The sequence below is a fragment of the Diadema antillarum genome, unplaced genomic scaffold, assembly GCF_040938485.1.
Source record: "Diadema antillarum isolate AM-2024a unplaced genomic scaffold, OU_Dant_1.0 seq00000131_RagTag, whole genome shotgun sequence".
In the NCBI taxonomy this organism is placed as follows: Eukaryota; Metazoa; Echinodermata; class Echinoidea; order Diadematoida; family Diadematidae; genus Diadema; species Diadema antillarum.
In genome coordinates, this window is record NW_027271209.1 from 1,355,424 (window position 1) to 1,367,301 (window position 11,878).

At 38.5% G+C, this 11,878-nt stretch overlaps 1 protein-coding gene across 1 annotated transcript in view; it reads right to left on the bottom strand.

Moving 5' to 3' along the window:
- Positions 1-11,057, bottom strand: part of LOC139727455 (ADP-ribosylation factor GTPase-activating protein 2-like) — a 31,599-nt gene extending 20,542 nt beyond the window's left edge. The window contains exon 1 of the mRNA XM_071638426.1: positions 10,930-11,057. Within this exon, the coding sequence (XP_071494527.1) occupies positions 10,930-11,001 (72 nt within the window). The 5' untranslated portion in view covers positions 11,002-11,057. The remainder of the gene's footprint in view (positions 1-10,929) is intronic.
- Positions 11,058-11,878: the final 821 nt, after the last annotated feature.

The window sequence follows — 11,878 nt, forward strand, 5'->3', positions numbered from 1 at the left end:
ACTGCTGCAGCGCAGGTACACACCACGCCACGGCATTCCCGCGAGTAACTACATACAGCCTAGTCGCTGTACGTAGAGATTCGCACAGCTAACAGCGTCGCGCGTCTGGTCGGGCTATCCCGCGAGCAGAAAATGGCATGCTGCAGGCAGTTTCTTCTGCTGCCGCTTCTTTTACTGTCAAGAATTCGCCTTTGTCACCACAGATTTCATGGGTTTGTTGGAGGGAAAATGTAAGGAGAAAGGGTGGCTTTTAAATTATGTGCTTGCCAGATTCTGGCAAGCATTTTTCCCTCTTATTCCAGAACACTTCCCGAATTTGATTTTCACTTGCCGCGGGACAGCGCTCACTGTATTAAATTTCACTCGCGGTACGTGTATCCGGTACTGGTAGCGTGCAAAAATGCATGCAGTTTTCCATAGCCAAGTGACGTACCAGGACGCACCCCTCGGTTTAAAATAATGCGTGTTATTTTCCATAGCCAAGTGACGTACCATGACGCACCCCTCGGTCAAAATTTTGACCGACAATGATGGGATTTTGACGCACCCCTCGGTCAAAAATTTGACGGACAAAGCTGGTAAAATGACGAACACCTGGGTCACAAATTTGACGGACCAAACGAGGAAATGACGCACCCATGTCCGGGGGTAGTGGGGTGAGTCATTACATTGACAAGTGCATAACGCAAGACTTGACCAAGGAAAAGGGAAAAACAAATTTCAGCTTTTCAACAACACCATAGAAAAAGATGCTGTGTCGCTACATTCAGACCAAATTATTAACCCTTGCATTCGCTGAATGTGTTCATACTGTGCTTGTGTATTTCAAGCGATTGAGATTTTCCAACGGTTTTCTGACACTTTTAAATACTAAAAGTGTTAAATCTTGAACTTCTATTCAACTTAAGAGACTCAGGTGAAAGTAGAGGGGTTCTATTTTAGGTTTAGATCTCCCACCGAAAACCTCTTTTTGCAAAATCTCCCGTTCTCCCGCTTGAGATTTAATTTCTCCCGCCCTGGACCTGTGTTTACCGTTGGAAAGGATTTCTTACTTTATTGCTATCGTATGTTGAAAAAATAAGCCTTACAGCTGTAGATAACACCAGAGAGCATCTAGAACCCTAGGAACTTCGCGCTTCGCACACATCAACTTGGAGTCTCCCATTTGCTAGGGGTTTCAGGCGGGAGAATCTCCAGATCAGAAGATGCTTGGGGTTGGAGTCTCTGACAATATGGTACATGTGGCTTTTTGTTGCGAATCCAAGTGTCGTTTTGAACGATGAGTTGTTTACTGAATTGCAAGCATTGCAGCGCAGTGCACTTGATTACCTCACTAAATTGCATACAAGTCTTCGGGGTGCTGTTACTGGTTACAGCGCCCCGTGCCAGGGTTACTGTAAAAGTAAAACATGATATATTTGCGGCATGAATTTTTCGCGAATTGGAACCGACAGCCTTTTTCGTGGCATGAAATTTTCGCGAAGAGCCACTGGCGTTCAATGCATATAGTGTAAACAAGGACTTTCGCGTGCATTTTAATATCGCGAATCTTGGTGCTCGCGAAATTCGCGAAATTAAAGTGCACGCGAAAATTCCTCGTTTTACAGTAGATGAGCAGATGAGTTTGTGCATGTTAAACGTTAGACTAGAGATCATTTGACAAACAGTTAACAGGTGCGACAGTACACTAGCGGCAGTAAATGTTACTTTTAATTATATAATTTGTATATCAAATCTAAATTTGCTATGTTAGTATGGACTGCTCAGCTGTCTGAGTCAATTCATGAGTTAGGACCATCATTCACGTAATTCACTTGACTTTGGTTTGGTCTTTGAATTTATAATTGTCATACAAACATGCATACACTATACAGCACGCACAGGCAGACAGGCCGGTGTCACAGGCGATCCGTTCCGGCCAGTCGATAAGTTCCGCCAGAACTTATCGGCGGACTTTGGCCGGTATATCGGATCCCCCAGATCCAATCGGCGGGATTTTTGCCTCACCGCCGATAAGATCCCCCACCGCCGATTCGATCCGGGTCTCTACCGTACAATGTATACAAAGTGGTAATGGGGAAACACCCCTTCAGTAAAATGTACTCTTCCAGTCTCCCTCTACAGCCAATGAACTTCTCCAAATCTCTTTGACCAGCCAACCGAACGAAGTTGCCAATTTGAAACCCGGACTACAAAGCGATTCCTTGTTTTTTTTCCTCCCTTATCTCTTTCGTCGTCATGGTGGCCATGGTTCAGTCAACAAAACTCTGCTCTGTAGAGTTCTGCACGAAAAGTCGTTGGTCAAAGTCAACCTCTCTCTGATTTAAATCATTTTGAACAAAATAACCGAATGAGTTACTGTAATAGGGATGTTCGGCATGCTTCATGTTAACTACTGTAATACAAGGAGCTTCATATTAAACATACGTATGAGCTCAAATAGTCCACCTTCATTTTAATGTCTATTTTCAGGGCACAGAGTCTAATCATTTTAGTGCGATATAACGACCAATATAAACGCCAACGTCATACATGCATGTTCGTTTGGTTCTTTATTTTTTCAGTTGTAACAACTAAAAATGATGGGATGATTTTTGTTTTTGTGTGTTCCGTTGTCTTCATTATATCTTGTGTCCGTGTGTATGTGCATATGAATGTGTGTGTGTGTGTGTGTGTGTGTGTCTCTCTCTCTCTCTCTTTTGGGGAGGCGGTCTATCTATACACAGAGATTACTTCAAACAGGCAAGGTATTCTAAAGGGATACAGTATAGTTTTGGTTGAGATGGGAGATTGAAAATTTAACGTTTTGCAAGATAATTAGAAAGCACATTTGAAATAGAGAGCATACGATTCTAAGAGAAATTGAAAGTACATTATACCAAATCGGTTTGGACTGAACAAAAAAATACATGTGTAGTGGGCAGATAAGGTGGGTCCATCCTTTAATTAGGGTCTCTTTGTTTGAACAGTGCGTATAAAAAAACGGAACAAGATTGATTTCAAATTTGTGAAGATTGTGTTAACTTTACACCAAAGTGAGTAGCAACATCTTAAAACCATATATCTCCTCTTCAATATGATATTTATGCATACATGGTCATGAGTGGCTAAGTAATCATTCTTTTTAGACAATGGGTAAATTGGACTTGGGACCAAGTTTAGACACTGCAAGAATCAATGCACTTTATCAGAAATTAACTTAAAAAATGGAATAATGACATTAATAATCACAACTTACCACTGTTTTTTTTTTTTTCGGATAACTCTTTTTAACATTTCATCCCATGCCCCTCAACATGGCCACCATTCCTTCCCACACAGAGATTAGCTCTTTTCTACATCTCACGCACAGCCCTGCGAATCATTGTGGCTTGATGGCGTAGAGCTTCAAATTCATTAGTGATTCTTTGTCTCAGAGTTGCAATGTCAGGTTGAAGGGTAATGAACACTTTGCTCTTGAGATAACCCCAAAGGAAAAAAAAATCGCAAGAAGTCAGATCCAGAGATTCTGGTGGCCAATCCACATCATGATACAAGGCAATCACCCGATTTCCAAATACCTCAGCCAATCTGTTTCTTACTGCAACTAGTTGATGGGCTGGTGCGCCATCCTGTGCCCACCATAGGCGTCTGAACACACCCCTTTGTTGCACAGGAAAATTTTCCATTAATTCAGGAATCACATGTTCATTTAAAATTTGTAAGCATCCATTTTCGTTGTGGTTGTTTTCAAAGAAGAAGGGCCCTAGGTATGTCTCACCAGTCTGAACATAAAAAAAAAAAGTGAATTGCAAAGGATTTATGCTGGTCTCACCAACTGAAACTTGGTCCCAAGTCCAGTTTGACCCATTGTCCAAAAAGAATGATTACTCAGCCATCCATGACCGTGTAAGAATAAATAAGATGTCATTGGAAAGAGGAGATACATGGCTTTATGATGTTGCTACTTACTTTGGAGTAAAGTAAATACCATCTTCACAAATTCGAAATTAAATCTTGTTGCTTTTTTTTATACGCACTGTAGCTACATATATCTCAGCAATTTGAAGCTAATTTGTGTAAAATGAACTCTGAATTCCTAAAAGAGTATTGAATGTTCTTTAGTATTGCAGGTTTCTCATTATTTGTTTGTTCTGAACTCCATCTTATAGTCAAAACTGTACCATCCGTTTAATCTTGAATACCTTCCCTTTTCATGATAGGGACTGCGGCCCAAAAAAGATCTTCTGTTAAAAGGGGATGGCTAGTAACTGATCATTGGGAATCAGTGGGAATGCTGGGGGATGATTGTTCCAATCCTTGGGGGATTCATTTAAGAGTATATTTTTTGTTCTGTGAAAATTATTTGCTTCATAATGGTCTCATATCAGGGGCGGATCCAGGAATTCCGTAAAGAGGGGGCGCGTTTACAAAATTAAAGGGGGGCGCACGCACCCCTCCCCCTATTTTTTTCTTTTTATTTCTTTTGTTTCAACAAAAAATAAGGGGGGGGGGGGGAGGGCCTGCGCCGGTTGCGGTCCTCCCTGGATCCGCCCCTGCATATTCAAGTAATGAGCAGTTTAATGTTTCCGAGTTAGCATGCCTGTACAGTGACGGGTAATTAAACAGCACATTACTTGAATATGAGACCGTTCTGGAGCAAATAATTTTCATACAACAATAGATATATTAATGTACTCTTTAATGAATCCCTCTAGAATTGGAACAATCATCCCCGAGCATTCCCACTGATTCCCATTGATCAGTTACTAGCCCTCCCCTTGAAAGAAATTAGAGTGCATGCAAAATATGGGGTATCACAAACTCACGTACATTTTTGACTCCTAGTGATACCCTAACTTGAATATCCAAACAGTGCACCTATGTCCGAAATCTGGTGTTCCACAAAAAAAAAAGTTACATTTTCTCTTCGTAAACATTAAGTTTCATTGATACATGTACATATACATTTTTAATGGAAATACATATTACATACATATGTAAAAGGTGTGAAGCCAATAGTGGCGATGGGATAGGCAGAAATTAAAAGAGATAAGAAAATGAAAAACAGCTATAGTAAACTACATGTAACATGAATTGACAGGAAACAGACAGAAATATGGCTTAATGTACTCCAAAATGGAATCCTTATAAATAAAAAGTAAAAAGGGTAAAAGCGGTAGGCTAATAGAGAGAGGAAAAAAAAAACCATAGAATTAAGAATGAAAAATAAAGAAAAGATTGAGAGTGCGAAGGAGAAAAAAAAGGAGAAAAGTACACATAGGAAAATGTTATTCATCTCGAGTTATAATAGCTTTGAATCAACAGCTTTAAATAAGGAAATTTTAATCCATAAATTGTCTCATTATGGCATACGGGAGAAGGCCTTGGAGTGGTTCAGGAGAACCGAAAAACAATATTCTCTGAACGAGAATAACTCAAGTTTCAATTATTAAATGTGGCGTCCCTCAGGGTAATATAAATTAGGTCCTTTACTTCTTATAGTTTATAAATGACTTCTGCAAATCATCTGACATATTCTCATTTATGCATTTTGATGATGACTCAAATGTTTTCTTTTCTCATCAAAACCCAGTTACTCTCGTAGACACCGTCAACTCTGATATGAAAAAAAAGTAACTCAGTGGATAAGATCTTCATAAAACCTTCAGAAAATTAAGTATACACTTTTTAGTAAATTCTTATGAATATTAAGCACAGATATTATTTTGATGATACTCGATTAGATCGTGTATCCTGTGTAAAATTTCTTGGTATCACATTAGATGAAAAACTTTCGTGGAGGCCTCATGTTATTAAAATAAGTAAAATGGTTACGCATAATATTGGTATCACATTCCAACGTCTTCTTTGTTAACATTGCATTTTCTTTAATAGGCCTATTACCTTATCTCTAATACAACATTTTAGCATGGGGCAGCGCCCATCAAATTTTATCAGATAGATTATTGTTATTGCAAAAAAGTAGGCCCTACTTCGTATTATCTGTGGGGTTTCGCCACTTAGCTTCATTATTCATAAAAATATAAGATTTTAAAAATTAAAGATTTGTTTCTTTTTCAACTGGGTCAATTCATGTTCATCTACAACACAAATGTTCTCCCCCGTAGTTTTAATTCAATGTTTCCACGAAATCAATGGTTTCATGATCATCCTACTAGGCGGTCTGAGTTTCATCTACCCCATCTGAGAACCTTTAGCTCAGAATACATTTATATAACCGGCTCTAAATTTTGAAATTCATTAAGTTCTGAAAAAAAAACTTCATCATTATACTCTTCAAGCGTTATTTATTTTTTTACATTCTGGCCGAGATATTTATTTTTCATTATCTATATAGGTTACAGCAAATAAGATTCATCATCAGTAACAACGTAACGTTATGAAAAAAATATCACATTATAAAGTAATGAAATTAGGCATTTCATTTCCATAATTTTTCCACAGCTGCATGCAGTCACCAGCTGCTGTCCGAAATACATCCTCAATCATCAGGCAATAATTGAGCAAACTGGGGCTGGATAGAACACTGATGGTTCTTTTCTACAATTCCTTTATCCAATTTATTGTCATGTATAACTTGATTTGTTTTTATGGCAATCTTACACAAAAGGACAAGGCTAGAATCGATAGACCACAAAAGTGGCAAAAGATCATTGGGTTGGAATTGCCAGTGGTACAGGATTTACACGTGGAAAGAATGATGGTCAAAGTAAACAAGATAATGACCGATTTAACACACCGTCTGTACGGTTACTATTGCCTGAACAGATCAGGTATCAGACTCTGTCCTCCTCGCACAAAGCGTACCCGTTTTAGAAGTGCTTTTGTCGGGGATTCCATTCACACGTATAATGCCAGAGTACAAGTTGTTATGATTAGTTTTTGGTGTATCTATTATTATTATTATTATACTCCCCCATATCCAAAGAGTATAAGAAGGTATATAGGAATTGTGTGTGGTTGGTCGGGCGGTCGGGCGGTTCGTCGCAAAGTTTACGTCGCGAACTTTTCTACAGCTCTGAATTAAATCTGATGAAATCTGGGGTATATGGTGATATTGAGTGATTATCTTTATAAGTTGAAGTAATTGCGTTCAAATTTGGTGATGACGAAAGTGAGGTGTAGATTTCTAGGATATAATTATGTTTCTCGTGTGTGTTTGATAGAGAAAGTATTGTTATGGTAATTGTATTTTTTAAAAATATTTTGTGGAGTGAATTATTCCCACAGTATTTAAGTAATGTATAATTTAAATTTGGAATATATAATGATTTACAGGTGTACATGCAAGTCACATTTGGTGTTATTTTGATAAGGCGCTGCCATGGTAATGATAATATATGTATATATATATATATATATATATTTGATTTTTTTTGGAGTGAATTACACAAATATATTGGGATATGTAGGTGATATAATTGTTTGGTGTATATTGATGATGTATGAAAGGATATTATCAAATATATTTATGAGTGGAATATTTCAATTCAATTCAATTCAAATTTTATTTCATTTTTCGAAAAAAACATAAACATTTCACTTTCATTGGTAACATAGAATAAGGTTACATAATCAAAACAAAGTAAAATTGAAAAGAGAACATAATTGTGGAACCTTGAAGTAACAAATAATGTTGTAATGAAAATTGACTGAAGTGATATAGACGATATAACATTACACAAAATATCGAAAAATGGAGGGACCCACTATGAAAGTGAAATACAGCTGTATATTAATAGTTTTTGTATACCAATGTCGGGTTAATGTATTATGTTATTATGGTGCATACGTTACTGTATGATAATGTGAGTGAGTTTCATTTTGTACTCTATGACATGTCTGATTGTGGTGTACCTGTGATGTATTGAATGTTTATTTTGTTGCGATATCCAATGTATAAAGAATTTCCAGAGTGAACAATTTAAGTAATCAATCAATAAATCTCCTCTTCCGTTTATTCTCTTCAGCTTGTAGGCATTCTCTCTCTCTCTCTTTCTCTCCTTCTTTGATTTTGTTTTTGCTCTAATCCTTTCATTCGTATATTCCCCTCAGTTTAGTCATGTCATGTTGTTGTGTCTCTGTAGTTTGTTTCATTTTGTCTTATTTTTTTTTTGCATTATGCATTACGTACTTGTAATTATAATAAGTATTTGTGAAGATATTTTAGAGTGGTCTAAAATCTACAAGCAATGCCTTTTAGTGGACCTCTTAGTTCTCATTTTTACCCTGCAAACATAGCTTTTTAATTCCAGTATGTGTGCATATCTTTATTAGTTTGTTAATTACCATTGAATGTCATACTTCGTAAGGTATATTTACTTATGATTGCATTTTTGATTTTCTTTGTGTTATGTTTTGTTGGAAAAAAATGAGAATAAAATAAATAAATGAAATGAAATCCACATGCATAGCTCCATTTTAGTCTCCTGCATACACATTAACAAATTGTTTGCAGACTATTAGACCAACATTCTTTTTTGTTTTGAAGTACAGCTGAACACTCATTTTCTTATCAGAACAAAGCTCACTGAGAACAGAACATGTTTATCCATGCTGTACCCTACCAGCAAAACCTCCCTCTCTCTTCTTTCCCACTTCAAGCAGTCTCTTATAAATGTAGGACCTATAACTATAGTATTATCATGCTCTTTCGTTGAACTATTCTTTGAAGTTTTGTCTATAAATAAAGGCTAATCGCACCACACTGTCTGTGCAACGGCTCCAGATGATCGACTCGTACGTATTTGTGCATGCTGTTAGCTAATACATTGTAGGCCCTACAGTAATTCATTTCTTCGCGCCACTTGTACGAGGCTATAATATGATTCATTTAAAGGGAAATCATCAGAACGTAAAAATAGGTTTGTCCTTTATATCATTTTAAAAATGAAGAAATAGCTTGCTTAGATTAGGGTGTCTGGTAGATTTTTGCAACTGGAGAAATACAAGTCATTTCACACTAAAACATACATATCCATAATGTCCATAGTTAACATAATACATGTGCAAAATTTCTCACCATAATCATGAATAATGGTGAAGTTATGAGCAAATAAAAACAGGGTATTTTTCATCCTCACGCTGTCAAAACCTTGGCGAAAAAGTGGGTCGCGAGCGTAGTGAAATTCACTGTCAAGCGCACTCCAGTGGGCGGTGCTATTCACTGCGTTTATCACATTCAAAGCGCGCGTGTTTCTAAGGCTAAGCGCGCATCCTTGTCAGCTAGCACACACCTACCCAGCCAGGGTGCTGTGCGAGGCCCGCTTCGATCCCGCGGCACGCACTTGTACTTGCACTCGCACGCGATTTGTACACACGGGTTTACGAGACCGATGACCCATCATACATACAAACGTATCACAAACGTAGGTCTAACAGCGCGGCGGAGTAAAAGCGCACACAGTAGTGGTGCATGTGCGATATGTAGTACAGTGTACATGGAGACGCGCACATGTACCGGTACTCACATTACGTACCGGCGGTGCGCTATAGCAGCTGTGCGGAGGCTGAACACCGTACCTATGCATGCAAAACCGACTCGACTGTATGGAGCTTCGCGTAAGTGCGCGCCGTAACCACGAGTCATAGCGTGTAACTACGTGTCTAGACTTGTAGGCCCCGCCTCGCTTAGTTCGCTGATGCTGTTACTATGCTGACAAGGGTATCTTAATCGCTATTTCGCGGGTTTATCCTGGGGAATAAGCGAAAAACCAATGCTATTTTTGGATTCAGCACCATTGAATCCTCCTACACCGGTATGGCCAGTTTCACAGTCGGACGGAACAGCCGAGTTATAGCGATGTTTAGGCTTAAATCTGAATTTAGGTAGCAATACGTCTTGATATCTAAACTCGGCGTAGGACGAGAAGAATGAGACCACCACAAGCTTTCATATGATACCAAATTTATGGAGATTTGTTCCCGGGATAAACCCGCGAAAATGCCTGAAAGGTGGTTTTAAGCCAAATTTGTGGGTCCACTTTTTGACCGAACGCGCGCCCTACGTTCGCCCATTGCCCAACACGCACTGAACGCATCTGGTAGTCGTAAGTTTGTTTGAAAACGCTAGCGCTTTTGCATTCAAAATGTGACTTTCGTGATATCATTTAGTATCGAAGATAATATGATAGATTTCTCTTATTGTAAAAAATGTTTTGAAGTAGTTTTATGTTCTGTAGATGCATATAGACCTAGAAAATGTAGGTCAAAGATGACTTGTGAACTCGCGACTTTTGCGTGAATTTCGAAGGGGATGACAAAGCGCATCGCGCTACCGACGCCCTACTTAGATTTTTTAGATTTGGTATAGGCGTCCACAATAAACAGATATTATTTTGTTTTTAATGAGGCCTACTCGCACAACCCGGATAGGATCGGCGGTTGCGGAACGTTTCTGCGTACTGCCTATTGTGCGGTATATTCGTTCCGCGGAACTAATCGACTGGATTCGGCCAGTATATCGGTTCCCCCGGAACCCGGAACGGATCGACTGTGACACCGGCAGTGCAGTGCAGTGCCAGTGGGTAAAGTAGAGGTGTGTAACATTACAATCTAATTTGGGCCTAACGTTACACATCAAATTGCTGTTCGACACGGTTCATGTTCAGATTAATTTCGTATTAATCAATGAATGACTGGTTAAAATAAATTGAATTTGATTTAATTGAACGATAGACATAGAAATAGTCAGAGGTGCGTCTACTGAAAAATGAAACGACGATCACAATCGACTGATGCAACAGTCATACTACCATAGACACTGCACACCAAACACTGCTGTTAGTGTGGGGACAGTGCAGTGCAGTGGGAGTGCACGCATTCATTACTCGCACTCAGCAGCATCATCGGGAACCATACCGAAGTCAATCGAACATTTCAACTTTTGTCTTTGAAAGATTTCTAGCAGTCATTTCATATACTTACTTTATTTGTCGCATTTGAACGAAGACGCTTAAAAATTGCTTGAATATCCGATTTCGAAGGTCCGTTGGCCATCCCGAATTTGTTGATTTATCAGACTTCGTACTGAGAGAGCCGACCCAACTCTTCAACCTTCTGTACAATAGTGATGACGTTTAACAAGGTGCATTGCCAATTTGTGATTGATGCGGATTAGTCATGTTTAATGTACATTCAGTTTCTCTTTGCGTTGATTATTTTGATATATTACGATTTATTATGGAACTTCACCCCTAGTTTATATGTATAAATGGTTAATTTTTTCTGCTTGAAATCGAAAAAGTGATCCCGCACAAAAATATACTTGTATGCGTCAGATTTACAAAATAGAAAAAGAAAAAAAACTAGACCTCGTACTGATACTTAGACTGCGGGCTGCAACACGTAGACTACTAGCAACCTCATTGACTGAGATTCGGCAGCAAGACTATTCGCCCAGCGACATTCGACAGGATATACCAAGGAGGTATGTTCTCTCATACCTCCTTGGATATACTATTCCTGTTTTGTAACAGTTAAGTAATTGAATCATTAAAACAGGAGGTGCCACCTCCCTGATTAAAACCATCATTCTCCGATAGGCCTACATGTATTAGTAAAATCTTGAATATCGCCTTAACTACATTCACTTGCTGAATTGCTCTGCATGTTATGTCATGGATACAGAGCAATGCAATCTCTATTCATAGGCCTATGAATTCCACAAACGCATGCACTGGGTCGAATTCGTCGAAATTAAAGGACAAGTTCACCTTCATAAACATAAGGATTGAGAGAATGTAGCAATATTAGTAGAACACATCATTGAAAGTTTGAGGAAAATCGGACAATCCGTTCAAAAGTTATGAATTTTTGAAGTTTTTGTGCAGTAACCGCTGGATGAGAAGACTACTGCAGTGTGTGAAAAACTTAG